General features: G+C 36.3%; 1 protein-coding gene across 1 annotated transcript in view; it reads right to left on the reverse strand.

Annotated features, from left to right (window-relative positions):
* Nucleotides 1-9,560, reverse strand: part of hdac10 (histone deacetylase 10) — a 13,640-nt gene extending 4,080 nt beyond the window's left edge. The window contains exons 1-16 of the mRNA XM_056272585.1: nt 9,379-9,560; nt 8,089-8,223; nt 6,643-6,739; nt 6,467-6,564; nt 5,344-5,448; nt 5,139-5,207; nt 4,624-4,750; nt 4,384-4,449; nt 3,912-3,971; nt 3,221-3,310; nt 3,020-3,126; nt 1,146-1,213; nt 467-728; nt 289-379; nt 129-214; nt 1-17 (exon numbers count right to left, since the gene is read on the reverse strand). The exon at nt 1-17 is cut by the window's left edge and continues 37 nt beyond it. Coding sequence (XP_056128560.1) covers nt 1-17; nt 129-214; nt 289-379; nt 467-728; nt 1,146-1,213; nt 3,020-3,126; nt 3,221-3,310; nt 3,912-3,971; nt 4,384-4,449; nt 4,624-4,750; nt 5,139-5,207; nt 5,344-5,448; nt 6,467-6,564; nt 6,643-6,739; nt 8,089-8,223; nt 9,379-9,443 — 1,543 coding nt within the window. The 5' untranslated portion in view covers nt 9,444-9,560. The remainder of the gene's footprint in view (nt 18-128; nt 215-288; nt 380-466; nt 729-1,145; nt 1,214-3,019; nt 3,127-3,220; nt 3,311-3,911; nt 3,972-4,383; nt 4,450-4,623; nt 4,751-5,138; nt 5,208-5,343; nt 5,449-6,466; nt 6,565-6,642; nt 6,740-8,088; nt 8,224-9,378) is intronic.
* Nucleotides 9,561-17,600: the final 8,040 nt, after the last annotated feature.

Here is a 17,600-nt window from a genome sequence, read left to right on the forward strand (position 1 = left end):
TAAAAACAACCATAACCCTTCATCAAAAACACAAGCACTGAATTTAATATCACATAACAGGTCATTATTAATCTGATCAAGGTGATTTTTTAAAAAGCATTCTTCCGTGAGTCTAAGAAGTGTCGTACCGTTCAGCAAGGCCGATTAGTGCGTGTTGAAAAGCACAGCGTACGGACACACTCGAGTCACACACCACGACACATCCGTTACACACCTGATGAAGTTACAGTCCGTTACCAAACACTGCGCACAGAAACAACCCCCAGACCTCTGTTATCCCTTCCTCACCTCTTTACTCATCATCTGGTCAAGAACTGAAATTACATTTCCAAGAGGCTGGAGGATGTTTTGGTCCGTGACGCCTTGGAAATGTTTATCCCTAGAATTGAAAAAAAAAAAAAAACGGGTTACAATGCGCCCTAAAAGAGTAACACCAGGTTTTCTGATCTGATAGTGTTTTACCAACCGGATACTTTGTACTTCTTTAGTGGTACTTTGGGAAACGTCCTCCAAACGCTGGCAGCCCTCAGGCAGGGAGACCTCCACACCAGGAGGGGGCGCTACGACAGTTCGCACACACACTGATGTCCTGGCTAAAGGTTCTGGCCACACGATACCCTGAGTCTTCTCCTCTGTACTGGTCTCTGGTCCAGGTTCTGCAGCCTCTTTTGTTGCGCCGTTCTTCTCGTCCAGTCTGGGCCGCTTTGTGCTCGTTTCTGAACGAGCCTCTTAAGAACAGGACAGATTAAAAAAATATCTAATTTAATATACAGTACCATTCAAAAGTTCGTTTTTTCCACAAGAAATTAATACTTGTTCACACCAAGAATGATAACTATAAAGATAACTATATTGGCGTTCACACAAACACACGTTATCAATCCGTTATCGTAGGCATCACAACTGTTTTCAACATTCATAATAATCAGAAATGTTTCTTGAGCATCAAATCATCATATTAGAGTGATTTCTGAAGGATCATGTGACACTGAAGACTGGAGGAATGATGCTGAAAATTCAGCTTTGCATTGTCATCTTACTACTTGAGAAGAACCACCATTTGACTTTATAATAAACACAATTCCTTTAAAGTGAAAGTAAAAAGGCAATTTCATTTGAGCAAAAGTAAGTAAATAAGCACTAACCTAAGTGTTTAAAACAGCTCCAGTACGATGATTGAGCTTCGCGGACATTTTGAATAGACTCCAGTGCGCTGAGAAAGAACACACAACATACAAGTGAAACTCGAAAAATTTGAATATCTTGCAAAAGTTCATTTATTTCAGTAATTCAACTTAAAAGGTGAAACTAATATATTATATAGACTCAATACATGCAAAGTGAGATATTTCAAGCCTTTATTGGATATAATTTTGATGATTATGGCTTACAGATATAAAAACCTTTTCACAATATTCTAATTTTTAATTTGGGGTTTTCATAAGCTGTAATCCATAATCATCAAAATTATAACAAATAAAGGCTTGAAATATCTCACTTTGCATGTAATGAGTCTATATAACATATTAGTTTCACCTTTTAAGTGGAATTACTGAAATAAATGAACTTTTGCACGATATTCAAATTTTTCGAGTTTCACCTGTACAACTCCAGCTTTATAGTGATGAGTGATTTGTTTGTCCACGTTAAATATAGTTACACTTTACTTTAAGGTGTGTGTTACACTGTAATTATACATTTAAGTACTGAGTAATATTAAGTAAATACTAGGGATGTCCCGATCGGAAATCGGGCCCGATCACGTGGTTTCAGACTTGATCGGAATCGGACGTAACCTCCCGATCAGGACTCGGATATATGTAAATTAGGGGTGTGACGGTACATGTATTCGTAATTATTGAACCGTTTCGGTACGAGGCTTCCGGTTCGGTACGCATACAAACCGAACGATTCCTAGGACCATTTTTCCTGCAGACAAAATCCGCGCTGGCGCGATCACCACAACGTTGCGCAACATCAAATGGCAAACGTAATGAAAGCGGAACGAAACTGCGCTACTCATTATATTGTGCTTAACGGAGCATTTATCAGTTCGGACCAGCAACATCTGTGCGAATGAACATGGATTTAATGTTGCACTTCAAAACTCAAACATTATATAAATATATATTTAAATGTTATTTTTAATGTGATGACCAAAACATTATTTGTTCATCCTTCAAAGATTACCCCCATTTATAAACCTAAAAGTTTCAAGATGTAGGAAAGCTCAAACTTATTTAAAAATAGTTTTTCTTTTAATAAATAGGAAATTTCTCTGGCATTTCTTTCTTTTTGCTGTATCGTATCGAACCGCAAATTTTGTGAACTGTTACACCCCTAATGTATATATATATTCTCATTCTTTTTTTATACACTTTTAATACATTTTTATTTTTTGTTTACATGCCTGCCGGGTATTTTAAGTTGAGGTGCTATTTGTTTTTATATTAGACTTTTTCTATATTTACTGTAGCACTAAAGTCCAAAAGTGAAGATTTTATGTTATTTATTACTTGATTGTTCAAGCTTTACTCACAGAAGTGCTCTGTTTGTTAACAGAGTTGTTGAATGTTAAAATAAGGTGAATTAAATTAAAAATAAGGAACATCCTGAATCTTTTTTCTCTCTTCTTTATTCTTTTTTTTATGTATTATATAAGTATCGGATCGGGACTCGGTATCGGTAGATACTCAAAATCAAATGACTCGGACTCGAGGGCAAAAAAACCTGATCGGGACATCCCAAGTATATACGTGTACTTACTATAGAGTTAGGATTTGGTTTGGTTTAGTTGCATGTAATTATGCATAATTTATAGTTATGACTATAGTAACTACATGTAACGTGTAACAATGACACAGTAAAATAAAGTGATATCAAATGTTGCAAATTGCAACCAATCAGGATGTATTTGATGTTAAACTTTGGACCAATAAGATTTCACTGAGGGCGGGGCTACCCAAGTACACTTCAACCAATTAAAAGCACTCGCCGCTTGATTGACAGCTCAATTCACCTCTCACAAGCGGCCCCGAGTCCCGACAGCAGCGGGGCCGGATCTCCAAGGAGCGTCTGGACGGTTTGGCAAACCGATTGGGCCAGGCAAGTCAGGTTGTACCCTCCCTAAACACGATCGAAAGAAACCAAGAGAAATCAAACATGCAATCTGAGCATAAAACTGAAGAGAACCAGGTTTTGTTTGAAAATGACACCTGACCTCCAGGACGACGCACATCTTGCCTGCAGCCAAAGGCATCAACAGTTGGGTGAGGTGTGCAAAGATCTCAGGAGAAGCACACATTTCACCCTAACACAGAAAAGACAACCATGTCAACTGATATCATCCCATACGGCCCATGAAATAGGGCTGAAGCGTTGGAGAGCAGCCTGATAGATGGACTAAACAAGATCCTGAAAGGGAAGTAACAGTTAAAGTCCCCCTGTAGTCAATCATTTTATCCCTTAAAACTCATTTTTGATCACCAAAACTACATATTAAAACGTTTTTGTCTTGAAAATCATGTCATCATGCCTTAAAATAGCTTGAATGTAACTCGACACCCTTGCCTCATTTAGTATAAGCGGTTCTATGAATATGCAAATGAGCCCCGCCTCCACTCACTCAGCTCAGAGATCCACTGGTTGACGATCACATGTTGATCTGATTGGTTACAAGGTAGTGTGTGACGTCAGAAACACCACCGATTTCAAACCGTGTTTTTGAGACTGTCTTTGGTTCACTGCAGTTTTAAAGAGAAAATACTCAGTAATGGTGTTGACTCATGAATTTGCACATGGTTCGTCTTAAAGCATATTAAAAACACCACATAGACATATAAACAATATTAAAAGCTGGATTTTCACCACAGGGGGACTTTAAGGAGCTCGCCTTAAAAAAAGTCTCTTACTTCTGGATCCCCAATGGCTGAATCAAAACCAGCAGACACCAAAACCAGCTCTGGATCAAACTGAAAGAGAAAACAACAAAAATGGTCCAATGGCCCAACATTGTTACAAAATTACATTAATAATTTAAATTTCCAATGGCCCAAAGAAGAAAGTCATATACATCTAGGATGGCTTCAGGGTGAGTAAATCATGGGCTAATTTTCATTTTTGGGTGAACTATCCCTTTAAGGCCCGTTCACAACAAGAACAAGAACTATAAAGATAACTATCTATGGCAATAAGTATATTAGCATTAACACCAACACACGCTATTGTTCTGTTTATGCTGCAGTTTTGTCATCTGCCTCTTTAAATGCTTGAGCTCTTTAAAGCAGGATGGATTCTGATTGGCTGTCAATGTTTTTATCGAACTATACTGTAATAGTTCTCGTTCGTGGAGAGAACGGGCCTTTCCTCTCGTGCGACGGGTACCTCGTATGCGGCAGGTAAAAGAACATGGAAGAAGGCAGCGAGATAGTCACTGTTCGTCATGCCCACCTGCACAGAACAAAGCACAGAAACCATGTGCATTACGAATGGCAAAACATTGTTCTGAAATTTCACTGAAAAAAATAAGATTTGTTCAAAACTGGATTTGATTGGCATGTACTGCTGTTATGAAACACGTTTCACTCATGAAAGAGCTTGATTTCAGTGGTGTTTTTTGTTTGCCTTGTTCCAGGGGAGGTTAATGTTGAAACCGGATCCTTTGCCTTTCCCGACGCTTGTATAGTCCGACTCTGGGAGATTGGGCCAGAAGGTCTGATGCTCATAACGATGCCAGGAAAAATAAAGCACGCTAGGGTAAAAGAGAAACCAGTTAGTGCTCGTACTTGGGGAAAGGTTGTGACGTGCATAAACTATTCCTCAAATTGTGCAGGTTTTGTTGAGGAGAGGTATGCAATTATTTTCATCTGGTGGATAATAAAACAGATGGAAATTTAAATTTACAAAAAAAAAATTTCATAAAAAAAATTAAATTAAAAGTAAATAATAATAATCATTAAATAAAAAAATAAATGATATAAAATAAATAAAATATAATATAATATAATATAAAAATAAATTAAATTAAATTAAATTAAATTAAATTACATGCTCAGGCAAAGATCACTCACATTTTCTTCTGAAAATGTAAACCTCTAGTTAGTAAATGCTATTGTCCATCAGAAGCGAGATGGACTCACCTTGGGTCCTCCTCAAAGCAGTGCTGAACACCTTGTCCGTGATGGACGTCCCAGTCCACAATCAAAACCCTGGAAAAAAAGCACAAGCTCAAACTCATCTATATGACATATGGAAAATCATACGCAAAATACTCCATCTGCAACGGCAGCGGTTTAGTTCTCCTTCAGGGAGCATTACAGGTGTAGCCGTGCTGTTCCTGTTCACCTGTTCACGCTGTAGCTCTTCTGAGCATAAAGAGCCGCGATGGCCACGTTATTAAACACACAGAACCCGTTTGCAGCAGAGCGCTGACTGTGGTGTCCTGGAGGCCTGAGGGACACAGAGAAGAGGGAAGTGAACAAGAATTCATTATTCAAAACTAGACATCAACATAGACTGAACATAATATATAAGTGTCCAATAACAACACGCAGAAGTGTTGATTAGCTACTAGTAATAATAATAATAATAAATAAATAAATGCATTATTAAATTAAAATCAGTACCTTAATGTATTACATTTATTATTAAATGAATATTATTAATTTATATTTAATAGGAAGATAATTAAACATTGATAATAAAAATAAAAATAAATTAAAGTAATAGCGTTAAACTATACATTATAATACTAATATAATAATAATTTAGAATGAAATGTATTAAATTAAAAAATATGAAAAATATTTTAATAATAATATTATTAATAATAATTATTAATTGTATTATTCAATTATAAACATTACATTAAAGTGTTACATTTATTAATATCAAATTAAAATGCAACATTTAAATTGTATTAAATATTACTAATATTTAATATCAAAATAATTACTGTTAATAATAGTAATGATAATAATAATGTATTAAATTAAAAACTTTAATTTATACATTAAAACATTAATTATTAATTTTGTTAATAGTAACAACAATTATTTTTATATTATTAATGTTTAATATGAACACAATTAAACAGTCAATAATAATAATAATAAATGATTAAATAAAAAAAAACACTCAATTTAAATATTTTGTTTAAACATTATTGACATTGTTAATAATACTAACAATAACAAACACAGCAAGTCATCAAATATTATTAAATATTACTAATAAATTTGATCAATATTGTTAATAATAATAAAAATGTATTATTTTAGTTTCAGTTTTGTTTTATTTTAGCACTCTCAGGACTGGCAGAGCAACTATTCCTCTGCCGCTCAAAGAAATTGCAGTTCCGTGTAGTGTGTATCGGTAAAGATAACACACACTTCACCGTTAAGCTAGCAGGTGGGTTTTATTTTATTTCCGACCTCATGAACGCAGCAGCTGCTGGATGTGTGCTCACCTGACCAGGGCCATGCCGTTCCTGACCTCTCTCTTCATGACACTGTCCACCAGCTGCAGCGTAGCGCCCACCGCCAGCCTAGCACAGCCATAGATGTTCTGCAGTCACATGACACGCTGCGTTAGAAAGCGCCTGCACTCATCTCAACCCGACAAGCGTGAGCGACCTGCACATACCTGGTGGAAATAGACATCGTTGTACTTCTTGGAGAATGCCTTCAGCTCTTCCACGGTCATTGTCGGAGTCTGTTTGACGGCCTCCAGATACTCTTCACTGCATTGAAAATAGGGATGCAATATGAACATTTTGGCCGATACCGATAACCAATAATTCTTTATGTTTGAAAGCAGATAACCGATATATTGGCCGATAAATCTAAATCCAAATTTTTATATCATTTTTGAGAGCCTGATTACAAAAACAAAAGTCTCATCATTAAAAGCCACGTCTCAAGCACACACTTATAATGTTCTCATTATTATTTGATGTAGCCAGACTTCACATGTTGCTGTAACTATATAAATTCCCTTTTTTTTTTAAAGGAGTAGTTCACTTTTAAAAAAACTTTTGCTGATAATTTACTCACCCCCATGTCATCCAAGATGTCTATGTCTTTCTTTCTTCAGTCGAAAAGAAATTAAGGTTTTTGATGAAAACATTCCAGGATTTTTCTCCATATAATGCACTTTACTGGGCACCAAACGGTTCAAGGTCCAAAAGACAGTTTCAGTGCAACCTGCAAACTGTTCAAATGGCTTTAAACGATTCCAGACGATGAATAAGGGTCTTATCAAGCGAAAGGATCGCTCATTTAAAAAATAAATAACAACGTTTAAGTTTTATAAGCTAACATGCTCACCTTGCTCTGTTCTGTGTAACTCTCCTGTTCGAACTCGTTCATCAAAATGAACAAATCTTTTTTCGAGTCATTTGATTCATTTAACGACCGAAATGAACGAATTGACTCGGAAAAAGATTTGTTCATTTTGATGAACGAGTTCGAACAGGAGAGTTACACAGAACAGCATTTGAGCATGTGAGCTTATAAAACATAAACGTTGTTTTTTTTTTTTTAAATGAGCGATCGTTTCGCTTGATAAGACCCTTATTTATCGTCTGGTGTCATTTAAAACCATTTGAACAGTTTGCAGTTTGCACTGAAACTGTCTTTTGGACCTTGAACCATTTGGCTACCATTGAAGTCCATTATATGGAGAAAAATCCTGGAATGTTTTCATCAAAAACCTTCATTTCTTTTCGACTGAAGAAAGAAAGACATGGACATCTTGGATGACATGGGGTTGAGTAAATTATCAGCAAAAGTTTTTTTTAAAAGTGAACTAATCCTTTAAGGGATTCCAATCATATTTCAAGCAATCCAAAAGCAGCATGGTGAACAGTGCGCATCTGAAGTGTCTCAGCTGAAGGAAATAATCCATTATTTATTTCGGTTATAATATATAGGCCAAATTTTCTTATCGGGCCGATAACGATAACATAAAAAAATGATCATATGTCAGCCGATACCGGTATTTCGTGCATCCCTGATTTCGAAACCAAACTTAATTGTATGGGAATAGAAACTGGCCTGGGTTAAGGTCATGTGCCGAGAGTCCACCAACCTGTGCGCGAGTAAGATCTCCTGCTCGGTGGCCTGGCGGACCGGCACTCGTGTGCATCTCTGAGCCACGCCGTGTGTCTTGAGCGCTTCATACGACACGGTCAAACGCTCGGGCACCTCGATCTCACACACTGGACTGGACAGAGAAAACGCAATTAGATTTCAATCATGACAACTCTCGGGATAGTTTAAGCATGGTATTAAATATGGCAATGTTAATGTATTTGGTCTTGTTGGACTAGATGTGCTACACTGCTGCTGATGCAGAGCAAGTATGCTAACAGATACACAGAAACGCTGCTGTGAGCATGTAAGATTTGCTGCTGCTGCATAAATAGACGTATATAAATCACGTAGCAGATCTAGGCAGGTGGAGGGGTTCAGAGGAACAGACTACTTAAATGTTGAGCAAGCAATCTCATTGGCTGCAGGATCAGCAGAGGCCAATCAGCATGCGCTATACAGTAATGATGTGATTGCTTGGAGATTGCATGTAAAGGACCGATTAGTTGGCGCCCTCTGGAGTTTCATGCATGAACTAGATATTTATGTTAAAACAGACCATGTTTATTATCCTTTGAGAAGACTTTTAGTAGATTATGGAACTGACAGAATGGGAATCTGCCAATGTGCAGTTACTGACAAATTTCGACAGATTAAACGGTCTATCAATATCAGCAATGTAATTATTCCTAGTAATAAACTATTCAGTGATACCACTATCAATCACTAAAATTTTGATATTGACTTCAAACTGCGATTTTTACTGTTTTCTAAGTGGTTGCAATACTAAAAACACATAGTATACTTCTTATTCATTTTTTTTTTTTTACCAGGGTTGATATTATAACTGAAACTGAAAGTGAAACTAAATGTTTATTTTATTTATTTAAATTACTTGAAATAAAATAAACATCTGAAATAAAATGAAATATTTAAATATATATATACATATTTATATATTTTTGAGCTAGTTGCCAAGGCAACATTTCCCATTTTCATTTAGTTTAACTTAATGTACTATTTTTTTCAGTTCACAGATATAAATTATGATCATTTTGACATGTAAGGATGATATACATCTCTATAAATCAAATCCCTTACAAAAAGAAGCACGGGATCAGGTAACGGTAACGTTAGTACTTTACCATCATACAAGATTACCATTTTCATGTAACCATGGTATTTGCAATGCATAGAACTGTGAGGTACTTCATTGAACGCTATGGTACATATCATGTCTGAAATTAATAGTATAACATGACACTTTTGTAAATGATATACGACTTACTCTGTCCAGAGGAGTTTATAACGAGTCATCTCCTCATCAAAGATCAGTGCGCTTCCTGACGCCATTAAAACACTCTGCTCTGGATGATGTTAATAAAAATAACTGATTAATAACTGTATATCATCAGTGTGATTTATAATATTATTCACAGACTCATGAGGAAGCAGGCGTACTTATATCAAAGTCCACTGTTGTTTGCATAGGTTGTTTGTGTCTTTTTCTTCGCTGTATGAACAGCGCGCGGATGTTGAATTACCGCCTCCTACAGGATTATACATTCAATAACAATCTGAGAAACGGGTTCAAATAAAAGACATTTACCTTTAAAAATTGTGATTTAAAAATGTTTAAGTAATAGACAAACTGCTCTGTATGCTACACTTAAATTGATCTACACGTGCATATCCGTCCGGATCTTTCTTACTGACCATTTGATTTGGGGGTTTTCTTTGTTGTTTAAGGATGTACCAGAGAAAGTCTAATATGGGGAGAACTCCATAGGAGAACTCCCACTCACATTAAACTTCCGGGTTCTGAACTGTTGCAGTTCCACTCTGGGTCCATATGAGGGCGCTCACAGGCGGAGTGCAGAATGAATGGAGGTCTATGGAGCAATACCCCTAAAAATCCACTTTTCTCAGGATATAATTTTTTGTCTAGTAATTCGAATGTTGTATTCGAAAGAAGATGCAAAGAAATTACACATTGCTGGGTGTTAGATTTTTTAGAGTCACTTATTTGCTTTAAAAAGTCTTTTAAAATGTCAATGACGTCATACACATCGTACGACCAGAGACCTGCTACGGCAATCCTTGGTGCTTACGCGCATAGACAGACTAGAGAAGCCGCGAAATTTAAAAATACTACTGTTATTGTGTCACGAAATGTAGTTTTAATAGTTTTTCAGTCGACAATGTAGTTGTTGAAAGCTCAAATATGTGGTTTATTTATAAAGATAGCGCTTATTTAAAAATTTTATCTGACGTTTTCGGAGTTGTGATATCCTACCGGGGTCTCAGCGCTCTGCACCCCGCCTGGAACAGCCTTTACTCGGTTAGTGCTTCTGACGTTTGTGGTTAAACATGACATATAATTCGTCTTGTGTATATCTAACGGGCGATCTTTGGTCTCATTAATCTTGTTCCCTGGCAAATCGTTTTGGCTGACGGCAAAGTGAAGTTTCATAACTTTATATTGTGGCTATTTTAACGTTACCTCCCAGCAAACACGTGACGTAACGGCGACCAAAAGTGACGTCAGTATTGGTCGTGGGTTCGTCGCGTCACCAAAAGACTATGCCATGACGTTGTGGCAACTTCATCAGAAGGTAGTCTCGTGACCACAGCGCTTGGTCGCTTCCTTACCTTCCCACAACGTTGTCTAAAGACCAGCTGATGACCAATCATTTTCTAACCTCCTCACCACGTCTTAGCCACGTCATTTCTTGACTTAGAAGCAGATGTACATTTTAATAGAAGAATTTTTTTTCAGATATTTTGTATGTACAGGTGCTGGTCATATAATTAGAATATCATCAAAAAGTTTATTTATATCAGTAATTCCATTCAAAAAGTAAAACTATAATTTAATTTATATATATATATATATATATATATATATATATATATATATATATATATAATTTAAAAATGTTACCCTATTCACCTGTGACAGGGTAACATTACCCTGTAACATTACCCTGACACTTGTTACAGTGTCTTAAGTGAGACACTGTAACAAGTGTCTCACTTAAGACTCATTCAAGTCATACAGATTTCAACAATTTCCCTTCGGTACACTAGGGGGCAGTATATGCAACTCAAACGATTGCAGCGAAGAGCTTCCGCTGCTGGTGTATAGAGTCCCACCTCACGAACCGGAACATGCGTGGATTGTGTTTGAATTTTCACTTTTCGTATCCTTTGACCGTCTTCTAGTTGTTTATTTTACACACTTTCTTATCTTTTTAGTTACCTAACGTTACAGCAGTAGTTTAACTTATCAATCGAAGAAAGAAGAAATACACCATTCCTTCAAGACGAAACAGGTAAGTGTAAAAACAACCCGCCGTAAGGGTCCCACACGTTCTCTAAAGTTTCCTAATTTTACATTTTAACCAAGATCTCTATTTCAAATGTAGTTTAAAATGGCTTTTTAACTAGTTAGGTTTAATTGTTGAGTAGACAGTGTTGCGTCACATTTGCTCAAATAGAACATGTCTGAGTGGGCCTAACGTTACTGTAGGCCTACTGTTGTTGTTTTATATGTACAGATACTGGTCATATAATTAGAATATCATCAAAAAGTTGATTTATATCAGTGGAATTTACTGCTGTAGTCTCTTACTGTGGTAATTTCATTATCCTGGTAAATAGAATAACTTATTTCAGCTTTATTTAATTGTTGTTTTGTATTATTACATATTGTTTTTCTCCCTTCCCAGTTCCTAGAAACCCTGTTTTTGTCTGGAAATGTTGTATTCACACAATAGTGGTGTGGGAAACTATTAAACTCGCATCTAATTTCTTCCATTGCAGCTCTCGGTGATTGTCTTCACTGAAATCGGAAATCACAGAAATCTGCAGTGTTTTTCAGGTAAGCATGTTTTTAAAAAAGTGATAGTATTAAATCCAATATACAAATATTGTTATTGGGGGACTGTAAACTATTCTGTTTTTAGAACTTGACAATCCACTAACTTAAACCTTTTCAGAAACATCAAGTGGCTACCATGTCCTTACTAGGGGTGTAGTTTGATACGATACACTTGTGTCACGGTTCGGTACGTTTTCGATACAGCAAAAATAAAGAAATGCCAGAGAAATGTCCTTGATATAATTTTTTTAATTATATTTTTATTAAAACTAACATCATAAAGTATGATATTTTTTTATCTGCTAAGAAAGCAAAATACATTGCATCATGTAGAATACTTGTAAATGTTTAAACTAATCCTATATTGTTTGTACTTTCCCTAATGTTCACATTTCTTTGTAGCTGACTTTAACCAGGCACTTCGGTGGTTGAGAAAGGCCGAAACATTGTCAAACGTGGAAAGTGCAGATGATGGGGCTGTGCTCTCAAAAAGGACATCAAAAAGGCCAGCAAAATTTGCTTACAGCAGCGATGAGGGTATTTACATTTACATGTAGTTATTTATTACATGCTGTATCTCTGACTGGTTTGTTGACTGGAGTTTATTATATGCTTTTTAGATGAAGACTCTGCAGAACAGGTCCTCCAAACTAATAAGAAATCCAGAGGTATGATATTAAATAACTGTTCAATATTTCTCAAGAGTACCATGCTTCACAAGACTGCCCTCTATAAGAAAATCGCTAGCATGACATTTTTGGAATTCATTAGACAGGGTCCCGTAAATGAATGATTAACCAAAGTATCTTGGTAATATGTATCATCTAGGTTTGTCCCATGGACCACCAGAGGTGCCACTTTCATGGAAATCTTCTGCAGGACCAACACACCCTCCACCTCCCATCTGCATCTTTCCGCAGACAAACACTATGAACAGTAAGTTAACAATTGTTGCATAAGCTTTGTCAAGTTGTGCGGATCTATATTAAAATATACCTTATGTTGATATTTTTTATTTATTTACACAGACCTTGATCCAGTTAGTCCTATTCAGCCTGAGATGTCTGATGGTATGATTATATTTTTATTGTTGGTTTAATGACTTTGAAAATCTTGTTTATTTGTAAAGTGTTACAGTTATCAACATATCAACATATTGACACAAAAAATGTAGCCTGGTGATTTGAACTTTGGTAGTTCTCGTTTTATAACATGCTGAACCTAAGTGTTGAGTTTAATCGCTTGCATTTTGTATTGCATATGTGCACACAGAAACTGCCAGCTGCTCCTCAAGTGTGTCAGACTCTATCTCCGCCTTAACCCAAACGGTTACAGTAATACAAGGTATGTTAATTTTTATTGTGGGTAAATTTCAGTCATGTAATAACTGCAATGTGTTATCTTTGCACTTTGTACGTTTCTGACCTTCATTTTAATGTCTTTGAAACATTTTGTGTTTCTGAAACAGAGACACTTAAGGCAATGTTGACCCGCCAGGATGTGATGGCAAAAAACATCCAGGAGATCCTCCTCCGGTTAAACCAGACTGGAGGGGCCAGCCAGGGTCCGGAGACCCCAATAGAAATCGATGTGGCCCAGTCTTTGGAAGAACTTGCTGTCTTGGAGGCAAAACTGAAAGAGCTTCCAGACTACAAGAAGAGATTGGTGGGTAATGGTTTAAACATAAAGCTATGTTTTATGTAGAGCTAAATATTTACTGCATTACGGATTTTTAATTTTCTGTATTTCCTCTGTGTAGACACACCATCTCAGTCTGATTGGTGGAGCCAACCCGGGAGAAGTTACAAGGCGTATCATGAGGGCTGTAGCTTCTAGCAGTGTCTGGAAGAACTACAGCCTTCATGGGAAGAAGGGAAAAAAAACGTTGCTGCATACAGCAGTGTACCAGGTTATCAAACGTGAGTTTAATATAAGTGTTACTTTTGGTAATAATTGTGTGGATGTTCCACAGCACAAAAAAATGCATTTATGCTTGTCTAAACAATTTCTGCTTTACAATTGGTTCATGTTTCAAAATATAGCTTGCTGTTTTCAAATCTAAAAGACAATATCAAAATGCCCTTCTGCTTCATTTAATATATATTAAATGTGTCCACCACTTGTTTTGTAAAACATTGTAATTACACAAGAAATTTACAAAACATTTACAAATTTTTTTATTCTACACAACAGGGGCTATCATGCTGAGTCGGTCCGGACTACAGGACAAAGCTGTGGAGGAACTCGTCACAAATGTTTTAAAACATGCCCCAGCCCACAGTAAACTACAGGTACAAATATACACTTCTTGTGAGCATTTCACTTAAAAGACTGTGGCAATCGACTATTACTTGTAGGGATGGGCCGATACCACTTTATGGAATGAGTAGCAGTACTTAGTATTTCATTTTTTGCACTTGCCGATACTTACAGTGTACCGATACAAAATCTTGACATTAAATCTTGAAGGTCTGTTCACTTAATTTATTTAAATTGTTTGTCTAGGTGCAGCCAGTCCCAGAAGTGGCAGTCCCACATTAGGACAATAACCAGCAATTCAGATGAAGACCTTTTTAAAGTGTTTTAAATAGTGACATTTATTTTTTTCCTTTTTTGCTTTAATGTATAGTTGTTTTTTCCCCATTTGTTATTTTAGTGTCTGTTAAATTCTGTTAAATAAAATCTGCAAAAACACTTTTCAGTTCTTTCAATTATTCTACAATGTTTTTTAACATGTTTAACATTAACATTAGTGAATGTTTAAACATGTTTTTACCAATTGTTTGAGTAAAATGTCGATTTGAACAGTAATGCTAGTTGAAACAACCAACAAACAAAAAGTTCTGAACAAGAACCACAATTATAGATGTTGCTGTGGCAGGTAAATGCTAGTATAAATGGATGTCAATAAATCCACTGCAGAATGAATATATATATATATATATATATATGAAAAAGTCATCAAATGACCAATTGGCGACCAATAACGCTGCCGCAACGTACTGGCTACGTCGCAGCAACGTCATCCAAAAGACGAATCGGCGACCAAAATTAAATAACGTTTAACATAACGTACTGAAGACGTACTGAAGACGTTGTCACGTTGTCGGTTGGCGACGTCGTAGCGACCTCTTTTGGTGTTTCACTTTGGCGGTTGTGGCGACGTCATATGCTAACGTAAGCGTGACTAAAAATGACCAGCACGTGACGTCGTCACAACGTAATATTGTTTGCTGGGCAGCTGCTGTGTCTGAATCGTTTACTTTATTTATTGTCTTGTATAACTCTTCTTATACCTTTTAGGCTACTTATACTGTTATAATGTCTCTTACTGATCAATAAAACTGAAAAATAGACAGGGTTGTGTCATTTTTTTTATATAGCCTATATTTTATATAGCCTTTTCATTACTATTTTATTTGCTGTACTGTTTGTTTGTTTATTTTATTGACTAAACTATTTACTATTACTTCTCACTTTATCTTATATTTACTATTTGCACTGCACTGTAGTTGTACCATATCGTATTACCATAGATAAAGGATCCATCAGTTATCTTTGTTATTGCTAAAATCGGGTCAATCACAGAAAATGCTTTTTCCACAATAAGAAAACTATCGCAGCAACGCTCCAAAGCGGCCATCAGGGCGTCTATGTATTTATTATGTCTATGCTTTTGCGTTCTGCACTTTCTTTTCTCTCGAGGCATCTACTACACAACTGACACAGGTAAATACATGTGGTCCCGCTTCGGATGCCATCAAGCGGTATCTCTGGTCGTAATCAGTCCTTCACTGACCAATCAGCGTCCATTAGCAGAATGCTAGCGTGTTATGGGCAACAACAACTCAACCTGTAAGAAATCGAAAGGACATAAGTACTCGTTCATTCAACTTTCGACCTATAACCCATGTTGGACTTGCAAAACCTACATTCAAATCTAAGATTTCTCAATGACAATCGGGTGAAAAAGACAAATTTAGCCGTTTAGCCCCATAGACTCCCATTCATTTTGCACTCGGACTATTGCCCCCAGTGGAACTCTGGTGGAACTACAACCAAAAGGTCGGTACCATAGACATAATAAATACATAGACGCCCTATTGGCCGCTTTGGAACGTTGCTCCGATACGTCAACGGGTCCGCCATTTTGCCGAGGGCAAGACTGCGCTGTGAACAAATGTAAGTAAACGGGGGAGCTGCGTTTTTTCTGGATAAAAACAAACTGTTTTTACATTTATCAACCGATTTCAGTGGTTTGTATGTGGTGTACAAAAAGTTCCATCTCTAGTTATTTAAAATCTCGATAGTTAGACTTGTAAAATATTTTTTTAATAAAGAATGGTCAATTAAGCTCAGGCTTGTCATGTATCTGGCTTTTTATTCTTGGATAAGAATGGTGAAGACCCCCATACTGAGATATAATTTAAGTTTTCTTATTGTGGAAAAAGCATTTTCTGTGATTGACCAGATTTTAGCAATAACAAAGATAACTGATGGATCCTTTATAATAATACGTTATGGTTCAACTACAGTGCAATGCAAATAGTAAATATAACATAAAGTGAGAAGTAATAGTAAATAGTTTAGTCAATAAAATAAACAAATAGTATACAGCAAATAAAATAGTAATGATAAGTATAATTATATAATATCATAAGTACAATAATACAATCATAAAAATATTGATAATAGTAGTTTATTAATAATACTATAATAATAGCAATAGAATAAGAAATATCAATTACAGAATATACACAATAAAAAACAAGTTAAATAGTGACTTTAATATTTAATTCTTTTTGTTAAATTTCAGTTTTATTGATCAGTATAACAGAAGTAGCTTCAGTCAAACATACAGCAGGATACAACGTTAAAATAGCCTAAATATAAAGTTATGAAACTTCACTTTGCCCTCAGCCAAAACGATTTACCAGGGACCCATTTATAGATTAATGAGACCAAAGATCGCCCGTTAGATATACACAAGACGAATTATATCTCATGTTTAACCACTAGACTACAGACATCCGAGTCAGCGGCAACACTTCAGAAGCACTGGCCGAGGTACGGCTGTTCCAGGCGGGGTAGACGAGCGCTGAGCGCATCTTACAACTCCGAAAACGTCAGATCAAATTTTTAAATAGGCGCTATCTTTATAAACAAACCACATATTTGAGCTTTAAACAACTACATTGTCGACTGAAAAACTATTTAAACTACATTTCGTGACACAATAACAGTAGTATTTTTAAATGTATCCTCTGAACGTTACTATTACTAATTAAATCATGACCAAATACAACCAAAAACAAACGTTCAGTCTTGCTTGTGAAAGGTAATTCCTCGAAAGCTGTTTTCAATTGTGTGGCGATGTGTACAGCCCCAAACAGCGCAAAAAACAGGCATTTTTCTCAATTCCCGGTATGAGAGGTATGGGAAAGTTGCCATTCCCAACATGGCGGCGCCGTTGACGTACGCTCCAGCGGCCAATAGGGCGTCTATGTATTTATTATGTCTATGGTCGGTACGGCCTATTTCACAAGATGGCCCCCGAGACCGGAAGTAGGGTAAACTCTTTTCCGGTGAAAGCGCTAGCAGTTACAGTCGGAGGACAAATGCGGAAA

The sequence above is a fragment of the Rhinichthys klamathensis genome, unplaced genomic scaffold (genome assembly GCF_029890125.1).
Source record: "Rhinichthys klamathensis goyatoka isolate OS25496 unplaced genomic scaffold, OSU_Roscu_1.1 h1tg000341l_1, whole genome shotgun sequence".
Classification (NCBI taxonomy): Eukaryota; Metazoa; Chordata; class Actinopteri; order Cypriniformes; family Leuciscidae; genus Rhinichthys; species Rhinichthys klamathensis.